This window comes from Mercenaria mercenaria, chromosome 7 (genome assembly GCF_021730395.1).
Source record: "Mercenaria mercenaria strain notata chromosome 7, MADL_Memer_1, whole genome shotgun sequence".
NCBI lineage: Eukaryota > Metazoa > Mollusca > Bivalvia > Venerida > Veneridae > Mercenaria > Mercenaria mercenaria.
Genome location: NC_069367.1, coordinates 60,902,808 through 60,923,432, shown reverse-complemented (window position 1 = coordinate 60,923,432; position 20,625 = coordinate 60,902,808). Strand labels below are relative to the sequence as shown.

Here is a 20,625-nt window from a genome sequence, read left to right as displayed (position 1 = left end):
AGTTACTTTATCTTGTCAATTCACAGAAAGTAATCTTCGTCAAAAAATTGCAGAAAATATAAGTTACGATTTCCTGATGACCTTTAAATTACAAAAAGTAGGACAGGTCCGTAATTAGCCTATACAAACGAAAGATGTAACAAGAGGTTTCTAACTGCTTTAGGTTAAACTTTTGACTAATTTTATAACAATGTTCGCAAGTGTGAGTTAGGTGTAGGAGGGACGGGGCTTGGGGTTGCGATCTTCCTAAGAAAGTTTTGCGATACAGGAGTTCTCGATGCATGTTTTTATCATTTTGTCCCTTTAAAATACACCCACCCCTTGAAAGTTACATTGTAAACAGGGATGTTCTGTCAATGAAAAGTCGAAAAAGCTAAAGGAATGGAGAGGAGTGGGGAGATGATCATGCTCAATAGGAGATTGAAAATTAGACATGAAATCTCGCGGGTTTTAGCCCACTTTTTCCTTGACAGTGTATAGTTCAGTAGAAAACAAAGAGCTGTCACTATTGGTGACAAATACCCCCCGAAGCATGCCCAAGAATGTTACAGTTGTCTGCACAAGAAGAAACACACATCATTTCGTGACCATGACCTTGACCCAAGAGACCCGGGTCATAAGCGTGACACACCTTCTCTATTTGGTTAACATTTGTGTCAAATTATTTTCAGATCCCTTGATAGATGGCAGAGTTATTGACCAGACAAGAAACAAGAGGGTCATGATGACCCTGGATCGCTCACCAGAGTAATATGTTTCAAATGTCAAACTGATGATTTTTAGAAAATTTTCCAATGTACAATCAAGTAACCCCTAGGGCGGGGCCAATTTTACCCCGGGGGTCATGATTTGAACAAAGTTTGTAGAAGTCGACTAGGCAATGTTACATATCGAATATCTAAGATCTAGGCCTTCTGGTTTATTTTAAGCAAATTTATGAAGATTTCCCTATGTACAGTAAAGTAACCCCTGGGGCTGGGTCAATTTGACCCTGGGGGTCAAGATTTGAACAAATTTTATAGAGGTCCACTAGGCAATGCTACATGTCAAATATCTAAGCTCTAGGCCTTCTGGTTTATTTTTAGAAAATATTGGAAGATTTTTCTATGTACAATCAAGTAACCCCATGGGGCGGGGCCAATTTGACCCCGGGGGTCATGATTTGAAGAAATTTTGTAGAGGTCTACTAGGCAATGCTACATGTCAAATATCTAAGATCTAGGCCTTCTGGTTTATTTTTAGAATTTTTTTGAAGATTTTCCTATGTAAAATCAAGTGACCCCTGGGGCGGGGTCAATTTTGACCCTGGGGTCATGATTTGAATAAATATTGTAGAGGTCCACTAGGCAATGCTACGTGTGAAATATCTAAGCTCTAGGCCTTCTGGTTTATTTTAAGAAAATTGTTGAATATTTTCATATGTAAAATAAAGCGACCCCTAGGGCGGGGTCAATTTTGACCCCGGGGGTCATGATTTGAACAACTTTAGTAGAGGTCCACTAGGCAATGCTACATATCAAATATCTAAGCTCTAGGTCTTCTGCTTTTTGAGAAGAAGATTTTTTTAAAGTTTTCCTATGTAAAATCAAGTGACCCTTGGGGCGGGGTCAATTTTGACCCCGGGGGTCATAATTTGAACAAATTTTGTAGAGGTCCACTAGGCAATGCTACATGTGAAATATCTAAGACCTAGGCCTTCTGCTTTATTTTTAGAAAAATTTTGAAGATTTTCCTATGTAAAATCAAGTGACCCCTGGAGCGGGGTCAATTTTGATCCCGGGGTCATGATTTGAACAATATTAGTAGAGGTCCATTAGGCAATGCTACATGTCAAATATCTAAGGTCTAGGGCTTCTGGTTTTCGAGAAGAAGAATTTTTAAGATTTTTCTATGTAAAATCAAGTGACCCCTGGGGCGGGGTCAATTTTGACCCCGGGGTCATGATTTGAACAAACTTGGTAGAGGTCCACAAGGCAATGCTTCACACCAAATATCTAAGCTCTAGGGCTTCTGGTTTTTGAGAAGAAGATTTTTAAAGTTTTTCCTTTCGGTTGCCATGGCAACCAGAGTTCTGCATGGAATTCAATTCTTTGAACAAAATTTAGAGAAGACCATCCAAGGAACATCCCTGTGAAGTTTCATCAAAATTGGCCTGTTGGTTTAGGAGGAGATGTTGTTTAAAGGAAAGTGTGGACGGACGGACGGACGACGGACGGACGGACGGACGACGGACGGTGAGCGATCATAATAGCTCACCCTGAGCACTTTGTGCTCTGGTGAGCTAAAAACACATTAGACTTCTATGTGTGACCTTGACCTTGGAGCTAGGGGTCTGTGTCTTGCGCTTGACATGTCATCTCAATATAGGGAACATTTATGCCAAGTAATTTTAAAATCCCTTCATCAATGACAGAGTTATGGACCGGACAAGAAACAGACCATGTTAACCTTTAACCTCTAGGGGAAACACGAGTATTGTTAGCCATCTTTAATGCATTTTGGCGGGATATAACTGAAATACACAGAGACACCACATCCTCTAAAATACTGGAATTTTAACCGTCATGGAGTAAGTACAAATGTTTGCTTATCTAATACATGTCTAAGTACATACATTAACTATTTACACTATATTTGAACCTGTTAAGTTTAAAAGAAATAATTATACAGTACTGTCATATGTTTTCATGACAAAGAAAGTTTTATAAACAAGATCAGATGCATAGTTTCTAATTTATATCCTACTCTTGAATTTTGCACTTGCTATACTGTTAACATATTTCATATTGTTCTTTACTTACTAGATCATTTGCCATTTTTGTAGAAAATGCTACTCTTTCTAGAGAATAACAATTCACTTTTAAAGTTTTTCTACCAATGCTTTCGTCCCTTATTTTCCTCACCTGTAACATTTCTACAGCTGTAACTTTTAGGCATATTTACAGCTGTAACTTTTTCATTTTTATATCTGTAAGTGTTTTACAGTTGTATCTCATTTGTATAATTCGAACTGTTTAAAGTCGTTTTAAAGCTGTAAATTGAAATATACAGCTGTAAAATCAGTGTTATTATATAAAATCTACAGGTGTAAATTTTAAATAATCATCACTGTAATTTTGAACAAGAGTACATGTCTTTTACAGCTGTAAAATTTCGTACAGGATTCAACTGATGCTTTTGTTTATTCTACGGCCTAAACCCAATTTTATAAAGTCATTAAAAATAAAGAAAAAAAAAACAACTTATAATTATCCCCAATTTACAACTGTATTCATCGATCCATAACAAAATAAACAATGCATAATTTTTGATTCAGCAAAGATGAGTCGCTTCATTTACTCCTGTCACATCTTATTTGGTTTGATATATGACCGTATATCGCAACAATATGAAGAGATTTTACGCGGAATAACTCGAAGTATGCACAATGCATATAACACATTCATATTGTTAAGATATATTGAAAATAGTTCTGCTATATATAATTTCAATTTTGATATGCCTTTCATGTAAACAAGAAGAAGAAATAAGGAAACACTTTCTCATGCCGCATGTATTGCGCTAAATATAATGCGACGACGTGACGTCAACGCGTAAGCATGTTTTAATATTGTTAAAATACGGGAAGTGACACGTCCCCCGGAATAACTTAGGAATGCGTAGTGGTCCAATGAGTTCTTTTGTGCGCCTTAACAGTGTGGTTGAATTAATGCTGATGATTTCGATCCTGAAACGTCTTTTACATAAACTACATGTAGTAGATCAAATGTATTGCGCCAAATAACATGTTTCCGTGTTGTAATTGAAATGTGCATTATTTAAGAAATAATTTATAGCAAAACAGTGCTTTATCACTATTTATACACGATGGGCGGTTATACGTCGGGCGTAATAATTTCGGGCGCAGTCCGAGTGAAATTATATCGGACGACGTATAACCACCCGAGTGTATAAATAGTGATAAAGCAGTTTTGCTATAAATTATTTCGATTCTAATATGTTCTTTATTGTAAAATTTATATCAAATATGATGGAACTGTTTTTTCGCGCAAGCATGGCGCCAATAGTAGGTATTTGTTAAAACACGACAGGGCCGGAAATGGTAATACGTCTTGTGGCAGAATTCAGTTCGGGCGAAAATTATTGCGAATTATTTAACCACTTCCTCTATGTTTATTTTCTGTGATGTTTTAAAATGGATGGAGAAATTAAAATGAATGTAATTATGCCTTTGCACAAATGAACTTTATTTAAAACCCACTTACGTGTTAAAATAATTATGTCTTAATTTGTTTGAAATCGGATAAATGTACTGTCAGAATTAGAAAAGATATTGGCAAAATACTAGTATCAAGTTCGATAAGAATATAGAATGTGATGGTCAATGCTTTGATTCAATGTAGTCTTCACAGACGAATGTTCTGTGGTTCAACAAAGCTTCCGCTCAAGTCGCAAGGTCTGTAGTTCTAGCAAAACTTCATCTCAGGTTGAAAGGTCCGTAGTTCTGCCAAAGCTTCCACTCAAGATGCAAGGTCCGTAGTTCCACCAAAGTTTCCACTCAAGTGTGCAAGGTCTGTAGTTCCACCAAAGTTTCCACTCAAGATGCAAGGTCTGTAGTTCCACCAAAGTTTCCACTCAAGATGCAAGGTCTGTAGTTCCACCAAAGTTTCCACTCAATGTGCAAGGTCTGTAGTTCCACCAAAGTTTCCACTCAATGTGCAAGGTCTGTAGTTCCACCAAAGTTTCCACTCAATGTGCAAGGTCTGTAGTTCCACCAAAGTTTCCACTCAATGTGCAAGGTCTGTAGTTCCACCAAAGTTTCCACTCAATGTGCAAGGTCTGTAGTTCTGCTTAAATTTCAACTCAATGTGCAAGGTCTGTAGTTCCAGCAAAGTTTACACTCAAGATGCAAGGTCTGTAGATCCACCAAAGTTTCCACTCAATGTGCAAGGTCTGTAGTTCCACCAAAGTTTCCACTCAATGTGCAAGGTCTGTAGTTCCATCAAAGTTCCCACTCAATGTGCACGTTCTATAGTTCCTCCAAAGTTTCCACTCAATGTGCAAGGTCTGTAGTTTCACCAAAGTTTCCACTCCATGTGCAAGGTTGTAGTTCACCAAAGTTTCCACTTCAAGTGCAAGTCTGTAGTTCCACACAATAGTTTTCCACACAAAGTGCAGGTCTGTAGTTCCACCAAAGGTTTCCACACAGCGTGCAAGTTCTGTAGTTCCACCAAAGTTTTCAAACAACGTGCAAGGTCTGTAGTTCCACCAAAATCCCACTCAACGTGCAAGGCCTGTAGTTCTATCAAAGTTTCCACTCAAGATGCAAGGTCTATAGTTCCACCAAGGTTTCCACTCAGTGTGCAAGGTCTGTAGTTCCACAAAGTTTCCACTCAATGTGCAAGGTCGTAGTTCCACCAAGTTCCACCAAGTGCAAGTCTGTAGTTCCACAAGTTCCAATCAGTGCAAGGTCTGTAGTTCCACCAAGTTTCCACTCATGTACAAGTCTGTAGTTCCACCAAAGTTTCCACTCATGTGCAAGGTCTGTAGTTCCACCAAAGTTTCCACTCAGTGCAAGTCTGTAGTTCCACCAAAGTCACTCAGTGCAAGGTCTGTAGTTCCACCAAAGTTTCCACACAATGTGCAAGGTCTGTAGTTCCATCAAAGTTCCCACTCAATGTGCACGTTCTATAGTTCCTCCAAAGTTTCCACTCAATGTGCAAGGTCTGTAGTTTCACCAAAGTTTCCACTCCATGTGCAAGGTATGTAGTTCACCAAAGTCCTCATGAGCGTAGTCTCCCATTTGCAAGGACTGTAGTTCCACCATAGTTTCCACACAAAGTGCAAGGTCTGTAGTTCCGCCAAAGTTTCCACTCCATGTACAAGGTCTTTAGTTCCACCAAAGTTTCCACTCCATGTGCAAGGTCTGTAGTTCCACCATAGTTTCCGCACAACGTGCAAAGTGTATTCCACAAGTTCACTAGTGCAAGGTCTGTAGTTTCAAAAGTTTCCACTCAATGTGCAAGGTCGGTAGTTCCACCAAGTTTCACACAATTTGCAAGGTCTAAGTTCAACTCCAAAGTTTCCACTCAAGTGCAAGGCTGTAGTTCCACCAAAGTTTCCACTCCATGTGCAAGGTCTGTAGTTCCACCATAGTTTCCACACTCAGTGTACAAGATCTGTAGTTCCACCAGAATTACCGCTCAATATGCAAGGTCTGTAGTTCCACCAAAATTTCCACTCAGTTGCAAGGTCTGTATTCAATTTCACTCAGATCTATAGTTAGTTCACAAAGTTTCCTCAATGTGCAAAGGTCTGACTTATTCACAAAGTTCATCTGAATGTGCAAGTCTGTAGTTCCACCAAAGTTTCCACTAATGTGCAAGGTCTGTTTTCTAGTTTCATCTCAGGATCTTAGTTCTACCAAAGTTTCTTCATTGCAAGATCTGATTCTACAAAGTTATCTGACAATGTGCAAAGGTCTGTAGTTCTACCAAAGTTTCCACTTAAGTATGCAAGGTCTGTATTCCTAGTTTCATCTCAGGATCTATAGTTATAGCAAAGAATCTTTTCAAGTTGCAAAGTGTGAACTTAATCCAAAGCTTCATCTGAAGATGCAATGCCTATAGTTCTACTAAAGTTTCCACTTAATGTGCAAGCTCTGTAATTCTAGTTCATCTCAGGATCTATAGTTCTAGCAAAGCTTCTTTTCAAGTTGCAAAGTCTGAACTTCTTTCAAAGGTTTATCTGAAGATGCAAGGCCTTTAGTTCTACCAAAGTTTCCACTTGAGTTGCAAGGTCTGTAATTCTAGTTTCATCTCAGGATTTATAGTTCTAGCAAAGCTTCTTTTCAAGTTGCAAAGTCTGAACTTCATTCAAAACTTAATCTGAAGATGCAAGGCCTATAGTTCTACCAAAGTTTCCACTTAAGTTGCAAGGTCTGTAATTCTAGTTTCATCTCAGGATCTATAGTTCTAGCAAAGCTTCTTTTCAAGTTGCAAAGTCTGAACTTCATTCAAAGCTTAATCTGAAGATGCATTCCTATAGTTCTACCAAAGTTTCGACTTAAGTTGCAAGGTCTGTAATTCTAGTTTCATCTCAGGATCTGTAGTTCTAGCAAAGCATCCTTTCAAGTTGCAAAGTCTGGACTTCTTTCAAAGCTTAATCTGAAGATGCAAGGCCGATAGTTCTACCAAAGTTTCCACTTAAGTTGCAAGGTCTGTAATTCTAGTTTCATCTCAGGATCTATAGTTCTAGCAAAGCTTCTTTTCAAGTTGCAAAGTCTGAACTTCATTCAAAACTTAATCTGAAGATGCAAGGCCTATAGTTCTACCAAAGTTTCCACTTAAGTTGCAAGGTCTGTAGTTCTAGTTTCATCTCAGAATCTATAGTTCTAGCAAAGCTTCTTTTCAAGTTGCAAAGTCTGAACTTCATTCAAAACTTAATCTGAAGATGCAAGGCCTATAGTTCTACCAAAGTTTCGACTTAAGTTGCAAGGTCTGTAGTTCTAGTTTCATCTCAGGATCTATAGTTCTAGCAAAGCTTCTTTTTCAAGTTGCAAGGTCTGAATTTCATCCAAAGCTTCACCTGAAGTTGCAAGGTCTGTAGTTCTACCAAAGCTTCTTCCCAAGTTGCAAAGCCAGTAGCTCTAGAAAATCTGCATCTTAAGTTCAAATGTCTGTTGTTTAAGCAAAGTGTAATACCAAGTTAGAAGGTCTATAGTTCTAGCAAAGCTTCATGAAAGGTCTATCGTTCTAGCAAAGCTTCATCTCAAGACGCAAGGTCTGTAGTTTTAGCAAAGTTTAATATCAAGTTAGAAGGTCTATAGTTCTAGCAAAGCTTCGTGAAAGGTCTGTCGTTCTAGCAAAGCTTCGTGAAAGGTCTGTCATTCTAGCAAAGCTTCATCTCAAGACGCAATGTCTGTAGTTTTAGCAAAGTTTCAGATCAAGTTGTAGTTCTAGCAAAGTTTCAAATCAAGTTAGAAGGCCTGTATTTCTAGCAAAGTTTCATATCAAGTTCGAAGGTCTGTAGTTCTAGCAAAGCTCCATCTGTAGGCATAGGAAATAGAGATCAATATAATTGCACCTTTACTAATCCTACCTGTTCTGTAATACAAAAGTGCTTCTATTGTGACCTTTTAATAAAGCAAAATTGTATTATCTGCACTATAAAATACTTACCGGTATTTCATTTTATTATCCGCTTGTTAAAGGTTATTTTTTACCATAAGTAAGCTGATAAAATCATAAGAAGCTGGTTTTAAAGAGTAAATCAGACACATATGAATAAATCCTAAATGTTTTTGTTGTACAAAAAGGTATGATACTGTGTCTTAAACTGTTTTCATTTTCCACTCAACTGTATAATTGCAAAGAAAGTAAGCTAATAAATATCTCTGCTTACAACATACTGGCCTGTGGCAAGGGTTGTCATTCTTTGCGGATCACAGCTTTAAATCAAATATTAAAACTTCTGTTATTGATATTAACATAACTATAATAAATTTCACATTTGTAAAATCATTTTTGGTTATTTCAAGGACTTGGAAATCTATTTCTAGACATTATTTAATATATTTCTATCGTTGTCCATCTCTACCATCTGAAGTTGTATATCTTGCAAAGCTGCTTATCAGCTTTATCTCAAGTTATGATATAACCTTAGGACGGCCAGCACATATTTATGCAATCTCGCCAGGCATATGTATGTTTTTCACAACACAGAAAATGACGTCACTCGACCTTCAGCTATTTCCGGAAGTAAATAAAATGAAAGTAGAAATACTTGAAAACGAAAGCCGCATTTTGATTCGTAGATAGTCAGGGGTCACGCGCAGGGGTCACCCCGTCTAAATGTATGCGCGTGGACTTTTTTTTTTTTTGCTATTGGGGAGCCAATTTTCAGCACTTTATTACGAATTGAAATTACCTGGGCTTTAGTACAGCATGTCAGCTTTTAATCTATGAAAAAAATTTGAGCTCTGGATAAACAGAAATCCCACAGGGGTCCGTAACGGACCAAGGGTACATTGATAATTTTGGAACTTCATCAAATCGCTCAAAATGTCATTTTTGATGTTGTCTGAGAGTGTCAGTATATGCCTCAGATGTAAGATATAACCGTATTTGAGAGCTGCAGACCTAGACATTTCAGAAATATTTTCAAAATAAGTTTCGTGTAATAAATGTTGTTTCTACGGAAGCGTGAAAAGGGCCATCAGACGTTAATACGTTTTAGTACGTTAAGGCTGCGGAAAGGATATGTAGCTCTTGCAAAGCTTTATCCCAAGCTGTGAAGTAGTTCAAGGAAGCATCCGCGCAGTCTTGTCAGGATCGATGCTGTTCGTTTTCAAAGCCTATTGAAATTAGGGAAACTGTTAGCGAACAGCATGTATCCTGGCCAGACTGCGCGGATCCATGCTGGTCGCAAACCCACTGTGTTGGTTTTCCCATGGCGCGGCTCAAATACATTTTCTGTTCTGCTTTGTTCTGTTCCATTCAAAAGGAGTAAATCAACGGAAACACTTTTTATATAATCTTTTAATAAAACAAGCATTCTACATGTGCACATCATTTTGTGTTAAGCGTAAAATACAATACCATTCCTTCAAGTAAATGAATATATTCTGGTTTTTTAAGTTAAAAAGTGGATAACAAGCTTCGATGCTTCAGAAAATGAAACATTTTACAGGTATTTTTGTCAATGAAAGCATTCTAGAAGTAGAAGCTATAACTTCAAAACATATACAAAAATCTTCAAACAATATCTCCTTGCAAAATAATTACACAGAATTATTTATTTGGTGACCAACAACCAAGAGTGTTCTGTTTATTTATATACAGTGGTAACTGAAAAACACCTTTTTAGAAGCTGTTGGTCCGACTTGAAATATAATCTCGGAAATGCTCTTGGGTGTTCCTCTCCCAAGCATGTTAAAATGAATCTGCTATATTAAAATTGTTATCGCTAGAGGGCGTTGTCACTATCTCTGTATGGATTATAGTAGAACATTTCAGCAACCGCTGGCCTAGTTTGAAAATAATTTAATAGAAATGTTCTTAAGATACTCCAGTCCAAGAACGTATATTTTGAATAGAAAATTCATCATTCTCTATCATATTACAAAAGACATAAAATATACATTTCTATATGCTGTTTGTCTTTTATTTTCTTGTGCGTAAAACAGCGCATATTCAATTGGTGGAATAATACGTTCATGTGTTATGTGAATGCAGGCGCGTAACACGTCATTAAGAGAAGACTGAGCTTTAATTTTGAAATAACCTGTAGCTCTATCCATTTGCTTTAATCATTCATTACAGGTATCTTGTGTACAACCAAGCACTCAGAAACAATAAAATATGGAGAGAAAAAAACAATGTCAGATTAAGTTGCAAGTTAATGTAGGTTGAAGAACTTTTTGTTTTTATAAAAGGCAAGATATATAGATTATAAGGTAATGTAATTTGGATCTATAGGATTATCCGATTCGCTATCGAAAACATGTACAGCTCGGAAAAGAATCGCTCTATAAACTTTTTGCAATTAAGTTTCTAAGCACATTAACCGAATATTCTCTACATCTTTGCTTTTTGCTAGACGATAAATTGGGTGAAGATATTTTATGGTACAATTTCACAACATTTTACACGCAAATACGTCATTGACAGGTATCGTGTATTTTTATTACGTAAATATATAAGATGTGGACAAACTGTCATTGTTAATGGCTGGTTTGCTTTGCAATTTTACTATATTAGGCTATTTTCCACTGATCTTCATCTTTCTTTGATATAAATAGAATATTTGACCGTGCAATCAGCTGAAAGACGAATTATTTTCTGTTTTAGTTAGAGTCTAAATGTTTTCCGTTTTGCTTTAATTTCTTAATAAAAAAAAAAAGACAGAAGTTCAAACAGTTGAGACTTGTACATTTGTATATCCCGGTAACCGAAACAACTTGTAACAATTGACTTTCTTGAGGAAAATTACACAGTCGGTCAACGGGCTTTCATTATTAAGTACTGTAGTTGAACCATCCAGTCTAAATAATATTATTTGTTTGTATCCAGTACATCAACATAAGTCCTCAGTAGGCTGAATGTTGAACATACGAGTCAGTGATTGGTAAGGGACAATTAGAAATAATGAGTGTGGTAAATCATGCAAAACCATTCACATACAACTGAAAGGAAACAACAAACAACAATAACAACAACAGCGAGCGAAAAAAGCACTTCCTTCAGAGAGCTAAGCGTTTCCATTGGTACTCCTTACAATCTCAATTATTGGATGAATGTGCTGTTGATACATCTGAGTTTTGGAAATCAATTGGCAGGATTGGAGTAAACTGTAAAAAAGATAATAAAATTCCAATGGAAGTTGTTTTAGAGGATGGGTCAGTTTCTAAAGATGTCAGTATTGTTTTAGCAAGATGGAAACAAGATTTTAGCTCTCTGTTTCAAGCCGCAAATAATAATACGGATACTACTAAAAGCAGGAGTACGCATAACGACAATATTTGTTTTAATAATCACATATCTGTGTTAGAAGTGCATAAAGCTATTATTTCTGTCAATAAGGGCAAAGCTAGTGGCATAGACAATATCCCTGTAGAAGTACTTAATAATGACGCAGCGATTTCGTTTCTTCACATCTTGTTCAATATATGTTTTGATAATGGTATTGTTCCGTCATTATGGAGTAAGTGTTTGATAAATCCCATACCGAAATCTTCTACACTTGATCGGAGAGACCCGCTGTCCTACAGAGGTATTGCGCTAGCTCCCGCTATGTACAAAATATATTGTTCTATTTTAAACAGTAGACTAAGTACTTGGTCTGAGGCAAATGATAAAGTCTCAGATGAACAAAATGGGTTTAGAAAAGGCCGGAGTACTACTGACCAGATACTTGGGCTAACTAACTTAATCGACACAAGAAAAAAGTTGCGCCAGTCTACATTTTGTGCGTTCATAGATTTTAAAAAGGCCTATGATACAATTAATAGAAATATATTATGGAAACGTTTATCTGATATAGGTATTACTGGTAAAATGCTTGACGCTGTAAAATCATTATATGTATCTGTAAAGTCATGTGTAAGGATTAATCATCTTAAGACAGACTGGTTTGATGTAAATTGTGGTTTACGTCAGGGGTGTATACTTTCACCTCTTATGTTTAATCTATTCATAAATGATTTGTCACTTTATCTAAAATCATTTGGTAAAGGTATATCAATTGGAGACGAGAAAGTCTGTATTATGCTCTATGCTGATGACATTGTAATATTGTCTGCTGATGATTTACAAATGCTACTAAATGCTCTAAATGACTGGTGTTATCAAAATGACATGAATGTCAATGCCTGTAAAAGTAATGTTGCACATTTTCGGCCACAGTCAGAATTATGTACCCAGTTTAGATTTGTGTGCGGAAGGAATCAGATTAACATTGTTGACAGATATACTTATCTAGGTGTTGTTCTGCATGAAAATTTGGATTACGATATTACTGTTAAATCTGTTGCTCAGAGTGCCAGCCGGGCATTAGGTTTGCTTATTGCTAAATGCAAGACAATCGGTGGTGTACCATTTGATGTCTTTACAAAATTATACGATTCTATTGTTTGGCCAGTTATCAGTTATAGTGCTCCCTTGTGGGGATTTCGATCATATTCGTGTATCGAAGCCATTCATAATAGAGCAATGCGTTTTTTTTCTTGGTGTTGGCAAATACTCACCAAATGATGGTATATCAGGCGATATGGGTTGGAAACCCACAATAGTCCGACAATGGAAATGCATCTCGTTATACTGGTCTAAGTTATCTTGTATGGATATAACAAGGGTCAATAAAAGAATGGCACTCTGGACATACAGTAAAGCTAGTCGGTCATGTAGGAATTGGTATTTTAATGTTAAATGTTATTATGATGCTAATGATTTTTCTATGTATACCAGTTTTATTAATCCTATATCTCGTTCTTTCGCACATGATGTTGAGAACAAAACATTATACAATTGTACAAATAGTTGGTCTACAAGAATAAACAACGTCGTAGGTCCCTCTGGTCGCGGGCGTAACAAATTGAGAGTGTATAAAATGTTTAAAACTGAATACGAAGTCGAGAAATATTGTAAAATTGTTTTAGCACCAAGACACCGTTCTGCCTTTTGCAAGTTTCGGATGGGAATCGCGCCCATAAGGATTGAAACCGGACGATATGAGGGTTTACCAGAGGAATCTAGGACTTGTCCGTTTTGTGATATTGCTACTATAGAAAATGAGTTTCATGTCATATTAAATTGTTCTGTGTATAGTGATTTAAGACAAGATTTGTTCACAAAAGCAATGTCTGTGAATACCAATTTTTTTTTATTGTCTGATTCTGATAGATATTGTTTTCTATTTTCGAACCCAGATATGATTCGTAGTTGTGCCAAAACCTGTTTTATGATTCTACAGCGACGTCAGTTTTTAATCTGTAAATAGCGTTTAATGTTGTAAATAATGTCAATATTCTTACTTAAGGTAAATATTGAAGTACTTTTTATCCCGGCTGGAATGCCTCTGCTAATCCTATTCACTTTGATTTGATCAAGGCGAAATTATATTTCATGTCATTTACCATCTTTTTACCTCATTCGTGTTAGCATTTTTTTTAATATATACTTTATTCTTTTTAATAAAAGAAAACATTATAGTTTTAAAGAAATCCATATGTATTATCTGGATAGCAGTGGTGTTTCGGTTTTACTCTGTAAACTTGTACAGTGATAACGATAAATAGCTGTGATATTGTCAACCATCTCTTATAACTCCGTGTTGGAGTGGCATTGTACTTTTATGATGTTAACCTTGTTTTATACTATAATTATAAATGCATGTACAATGATGAGATGTAAATAAATAAATAAATAAAAAAATCCTACCGCGAGAAAAAATATCAAAATAAAAGTATGACTTTTTCGTTTTCATTATCTCCATAAAATAGACTTAAATATCTTTTAAGCTGTAGTGGAAACAAAACAATAAATTAACAGTACATTATCTTCACAGCCTGACATTAATTTTGCATTAGGTACTAAAACTGATTCTGTCAAAAGTCTTTATTTCCATTACGGAACAACTGTCAATCTGATATATTAAAAGTACTGAGCAAATACTAACTTGAGATAATTCAGCATTGATCTAGACCGAGATTTTTTTACACAACGGACCAGTAATCAATTAGGATGTTTATACATTATGGATTTTAGATTTTTTACATTACGGGCCAATAGTTAATTTTAGATCTTTTTTACATTACGGGCAAATAGTTAATTTTAGATTTTTTTTACATTACGGGCCAATAGTTAATTTTAGATCTTTTTTACATTACGGGCCAATAGTTAATTTTAGATTTTTTTTTTACATTACGGGCCAATAGTCATTCTGAGATTATTACAACACGGGCAAATAATCTCTTTGAAAGTCTTTCACATCAGTTGTGAATAACTTAATCCCTGCTTGCATATTTCTGTGGTTCACATAAATTAACATCAAACTAAGAAGCTTTGAATTCACGTCCTTTTCCTTCAGTTTCAAGATAGAAAATTTTAATGAGGTCCTTACACCAATTTTGTTAGCTGTTTCTTCTTGTACCATTAGAATGATGGCTGATAACAGACTTTGACACAATTTAATTTCGTAGACATGAAATTTCGAGACATCCGCCACACGACTATTATGAATATGAATTCGTGAGTTTGAAGTTTTAAAGTTGAATATGTTTTCACAGTAATTGGAAAAGCTCTGCAAACTTCATCAGTATGACAGTATATGGGTAGTTTATTTGAATTCACAAATACTTGCTCTCTGTTCACTGCACTTTTTATCATTCCATTTGTTGTTATGGTAACGAAATGTTTCCATGCAATGTTCCGCATTTAGCCCGTTGTTTGGGTCTCCGGGTATCCAGTTCACATAGCCACTGGCTACCGATGTACCATCTAGCCACACAAACACGCCTTCTTCTTCACAGTCCGTACCACCAATCCATACGTTGTCAGAAGCTAAAAGATAAGTTGAAACCAATTATATAATGACCATGTTACTTCAAATAAGATCTTACTCTTCACTTAAGTGAAAATAATTAGGTTAACAATTATTACATGTATTATTCATTATTCAACTTAAATTGCTAATTATTATAAAATGTCACTTATCGTTAAGATAAAGTTTTTGTAAAAATGAAAAATATGCAACGAATATATATTTAGATGTGTCAAGTTAATACAGATCAGCTGAAAACCATTTTCATATGTACATACATCATTTAATAACCTTTTTTAGACGAAGTATTAAAATATTTAATTGACGACGACGACGCACACCCGCACGTGTGTGTGTATGTGCATTTTTTGCGACCCCTATTGAAAACTGTTAGTATATTTAGTAGGAAGATAATGCAAGATACAGAAGACGCTCAGATTCTAGAAGACCGCCCCTCTTGTTAAGAATGTAAGGTGTAAAGTACTCATAGACGGCACTCTAATCACAATGTCAAAGAATTATTTGGCTGAGCGGCCCAGACTCTTACACATGATACCTGGTTTCATACATAGATAGACAGACAGACCACTGCGCCCGCTCTATGTGGTGTGAAAAAAAAACGGTAGCGCGTCGTTAAATAAACAAAATACTATACACATTTGTACAAGCATGCGCCCTGTCTTTCCCTATTAGGGAAAAACCTTTTCTAAAATAGCGATGTCACATACGAGTATATTAGATCTATATACTACTGGCACTATTATGACGTCATAAATTATTATATAATGCTCAGATTAAGTTAACGCCACGATCTATTTTGAACGTGATAGACAACAAAAAATTATCTAACATGCCTGCCTGTGTAAGACAGATGTTTTCCCAACCCTCGGGACAGCTTGAATAAAAAGCCTCGCCAAAGCTCGGTTTTTCATTCCACACTGTCCCTCGGGTAGGGAAAACCCCGTCATACGCAGGCAGGCAAGTAAGATCTTTATAGTCTAAACAGAACCAATGAGAATAACGTTTACTAAGTGAAAGGATTGATGTATACATGTATCAGCGAAAGATATATTAAATATTAGCGAAAGACGGCAGGAAATAGTGCCGTCGTCGTCAATTAAATATCTAAAACCTATTGAAATAATTACTCGTTTATCTTTATATTTATGCTAAAAATCGTGATCTTGGTTGGGCAATCAGGATAGAAAAAAATATCAAGATATACCTGTAGTAAAAATCTAACATGTTCAGAGAACAAAAAATAATTGTAAATGGCAGGACGTTAAAGTGTCGAAAAACAAATGACGGATCAATTACTTGGTTAAAAGCAGACTGGTCACTTCTAAAAACTAAACATACTCACCGATGCTGCTTTTCGACAGAAGAGTTTTGTCTAGGAACTCTTGTTCTTCTTGCGATTTTATGTCAGCTAAAAATCCCCCCAACGACTCACAGTGATCCTATAATATACAAGTGGTACAGTATGTTTTCCATTTCCATTTAAACTGTACCCTGCTAAATTTCTAAAAACCAACTTGTCCATCTTTCAATTTGGTCAGTACCTTTAACTGTTTAAATGGGTGCTTATCAAAAAGATACTAGCCTTTCCAGTACAGATCATGATCAGACTGCACGGATGTGCAGGCTGATCATGATCTGCACTGGTCGCAAAGGCAGAATCAATCGTGTCCAGCTTGATTAGGGTTAAACTCGATATTTTTATATTATACAAAGTGTCGGGAAAGCATTTACAACTTATACTCACTACCCTTAATGACTTCTTCCTGGATTTCTGACCAGAAATAAAGCAATCGTAGAGATCTTGATCAAATTATATTGCACCATCAAACGATCCCGCAACATCCGGTTTAAGAGTAAATGGCACACGCCTACATCACAAACTGCGCTTTTTTAACTATAAAAAGCCAAACTCCGCTAATTTTTAACCTTTGAAACACATAGCCGCTTGACTATCATTTACATGAAGTATGATATTTTACAATTAAGGAGAAAAAAATGTGTCCGTATATATATTTCACTATTTTTCTACCAATTTCAAGAACAAGGAACTTTTGTTAGATAAGAAGGAATATATTTTCGGACACAACTAGATTTTGTCAATCTTCTACGACCTTTTTTATATTCTATGTACATATGAGAAGACTGAAATGTCGTATGCTTCATGCCCAAAATGCATATCAATATAAAAGTAAATGAAAACGAGAACTATTGACTTTCCATAAGTTAAGTGATCTCAAAGACATAAAGCAACCTACCTAAAAGTGATAGCTGCTTACTTAGCATTTAAAGCTTGATATCAAATCAAATGGGTTCACGAGATAGCTCTCTTTGAGAAGAATGCAACAGTATCAAAATATCAAAATGTTTCTAAATGAACATAAGTCACTATAATACTCAAGTGACACATGGCTTAAAGTACGACGGAAGTTTTTAAAAGTCTGGTAAATTGATTAATCATTATGATCAGAATACGTGTCCACCACATTTTAAAATGCAACCTTTTTTTATTTATCATTGTCTTTATTACTTCTAGTGTACTAACTTTGTCTACCAGATAAACACAACCTCATATTAACGAAAAAAAAACAAAAAACAGTCAATTTTTATAAGGTAAAGGAAAAGCTAATTTGAAATATTATTTATTACATCTTGAAAGGATTATATTAGAATTTCACACCTTTGCAGCGTCCCAGCTCTGAACAGTCTCAACAAGCAGATAGCAAGAAAACTCTGAGCATATTCTTGTACCTGAAAGATAAAGACAACGTGCAAGCACATATAAACTTAACACAATCGAATGACGATAAAGCATTAAAGTCGCGTCGGGCGTTCCATACATACATTGATTAAGGTATTAGAGCACTAATAGTAATGTTTACAAAATGGCATTTGCTTGGTATATTCTAAAAGGTAACCGTATTTTGAACTATTTTGCAATTTTTAAACAACTTTTACCGTGCCGTTTTTTATAAATTTTGTATAACTTATGGTATCTCCTCAAGCTCAAGTAGAGACAAATTCCAAAGTGATAGCAACTATCCAAAACGTTTACAGAGAACTCATTTTACCATTTATTGTAATAAAAGAAACATCAAACTATTGTTAAACAATTATAAAACACAAAATAAAAATGTTAATATCATTTTTTCTATGGTGCCTCAGTAAACGGATTTAATGAGACAGAATTCATACTTCAACATTGAAAAAATAAGATTGAATGCTGTGTTTCTGTTTTCAATTTGTCCTACTCCATTTAAAAATAACCTTAGGGCAGAGGCAAAACCTACCTAAATTTCTTCCACAATATATAATCTAAGAGTGAAAGCAAAATAGAGAACTTTTACCGCGTGTAACTCAATATTTTTTAAAGATGTGTAACTCTACCCCTTCTATTTAAGTAGTAAATTCACTTTTAACACCAAGAAATCGCTTATAAGATTCTTTTTTTCCCCCCCATTTTTGTACAAGAAATCAATAATAAGTCTTGAAAGAAGTAAAAACTTACTAGAAAAAGGAAAATAAGGAAAAAAATTGGTCCCAGTAGGGCTTGAACCTACGCCCCCTAAGAATTGCAGTAAAAGTAGGTTTATGGTAGGAATTGAATACTCTTCAAAAAGGAGGTTCTGTTAGTGATCACATACCTAAAACTAACGCGATATATAACAGCCTACATTTCTTATTGTGGATTTGAAGTTAAACTTGCTAAAAATAAGGATGTTTCCTGAACAGGATAATCAGAATGTCACAATGCTCGACTGGCAACGTTTTTAAAACAAGTCATGTATATTTTCTTGCGGATGCTTCCGTCGAAAACCGTAATTATAAGTTTAATAGTATGTCGCTGTTGGCTGCCGGTTTTGTTCTATTAGACAGGTATAACTTCAAAACGGTCATCAAGACCAACTATACAACTTTAATAGTGGGCATTACTCTTTTAATGCAGTAATGAATTAGAACAATATGAAACCCCCAAAATATTTATTTCTAGAGATACACATTTACCAATTTCGTATTTCAATTATTCAAACAAAATGTAGAGAAATATAATTACCAGCTCTGAAATACAGTGATGGTGATGTTGACGTTGACAGGAAGTCAGTCTCGTTGTAAATCGAACATCCGACACAACCCAGTGTTTCCGGTTGATAAAACACTCCAAGGCATGTGGGATAGGAGTGACAAATCAGGGCGCAGTGTATGTCACTCAAAATTGTCTCGAGCTCGAAGACAACGTGTTTCACTGGGCACGAGTTTCCTCCTAAAGACGACATCCCTTCAAACGGAGTGACATAAGAAAGTGACAGTACTTCTTGAAATTCATTGTAAGCAATGATGAATGAAAGAGCAAAGAATGCTAATGACATTCGCATTTTGAACCTGTAGTTTTAATTCAAAATAAATATCCAACCTAAGATATCTTGCCCCTAACGTGTCCGCATGCTTTATGAAATACTAGTCTGCTCTTTGTCATCGGTAATCGATTGACGTCAGTTAATTTGTATTTTCATATGGGCCTAAGTCGCTCACCTGAGAAGGAACGTGTGTTTAAGACCTTGCATCTGACTTAGTTTCGTGACCATCCATTCAGCAGCTTATTAAGTTATCTTCTTTTTTTTTACTTTTTACTGTGACAGCCCCTGAAAGCTGCCGAGCAAAACAATTTGAACAAATGTGAGAGAGATCCATACAAAAATGCTACGACCATTGAAGATTGGTAAAGATCTATCAAGTAGTTCATGAGAAGAAATTATTTCAAGTTTTCTATTTCTAGCAGAACTAGAAAACTGAGGGAAGACCATACACAGATGCTACAGATAAAGTTAAGTAATGGCCCATCAAGCAGCTCATCGCGAGAAGTCGTTTATACGACATTTTTTTCCTATATTTAGCTCTAACAACCCTTAAAAGGTGCCAAAAGGAACATTTTGAACACACTTGAAAGCAGATCATACAAGTTTCTACTTCTATTTGCGGTGACGAACAATAAAAAGGGTCGTTTAAAGATTTTATCTATAGTTTCCGCTCTGTTGGGTCCTAAATGAGACCAAGCAGATCCGTTTGAACACGCTTGAGACAGGACTATACAAGAAAGCTACAGACGAAGATTAGGAAAAATCTATCAAGTAGTTCATGAGAGAAAGTCACTTGAATAATTCCTGTTTTTAAGTGGCCGCCATTGGGACCATGAGAAAAACAAAAAAAGTGAAAACTGCCTAGGTCCTTCAACAAAACCAGGCTCTGTTCTATTGAATGCACACGCCAACAGGTATGTTCATGGGACATGTAAATGAAACACAAGAGTGCAATTCCATGAACGGCGGTACATAACCCCTAATTAAAACAAGCAAATTCGATGAATTGGTATCCCCCGCCCAAAGGGTTTGTGGTGAGGAATGGCAAAAAAATATATCCGTCAAAAAGTTAAGGATGTTAATAAGAAGCAAATAATTTCAGTAGTCAAAATCAATTTAACAGAAAACAAATGTTTAATTAAAGAGTACATAATAAATGTATGATACTTTGATCCTGACTAAAGAATTTATTTTGAATGGGATATGCTTATTG

At 35.8% G+C, this 20,625-nt stretch overlaps 1 protein-coding gene across 1 annotated transcript; it reads right to left on the bottom strand.

The window, feature by feature from the left end:
• Nucleotides 1-14,269: 14,269 nt before the first annotated feature.
• On the bottom strand, nucleotides 14,270-17,872 carry LOC128558304 (ladderlectin-like). Its single transcript, XM_053547228.1, has 3 exons — nucleotides 17,738-17,872; nucleotides 16,403-16,499; nucleotides 14,270-15,059 (listed from the first exon to the last, which is right to left on the bottom strand). Exons 1-3 carry the CDS (start codon nucleotides 17,870-17,872, stop codon nucleotides 14,836-14,838), a joined length of 456 nt encoding a protein of 151 aa, XP_053403203.1. The 3' UTR covers nucleotides 14,270-14,835.
• Nucleotides 17,873-20,625: the final 2,753 nt, after the last annotated feature.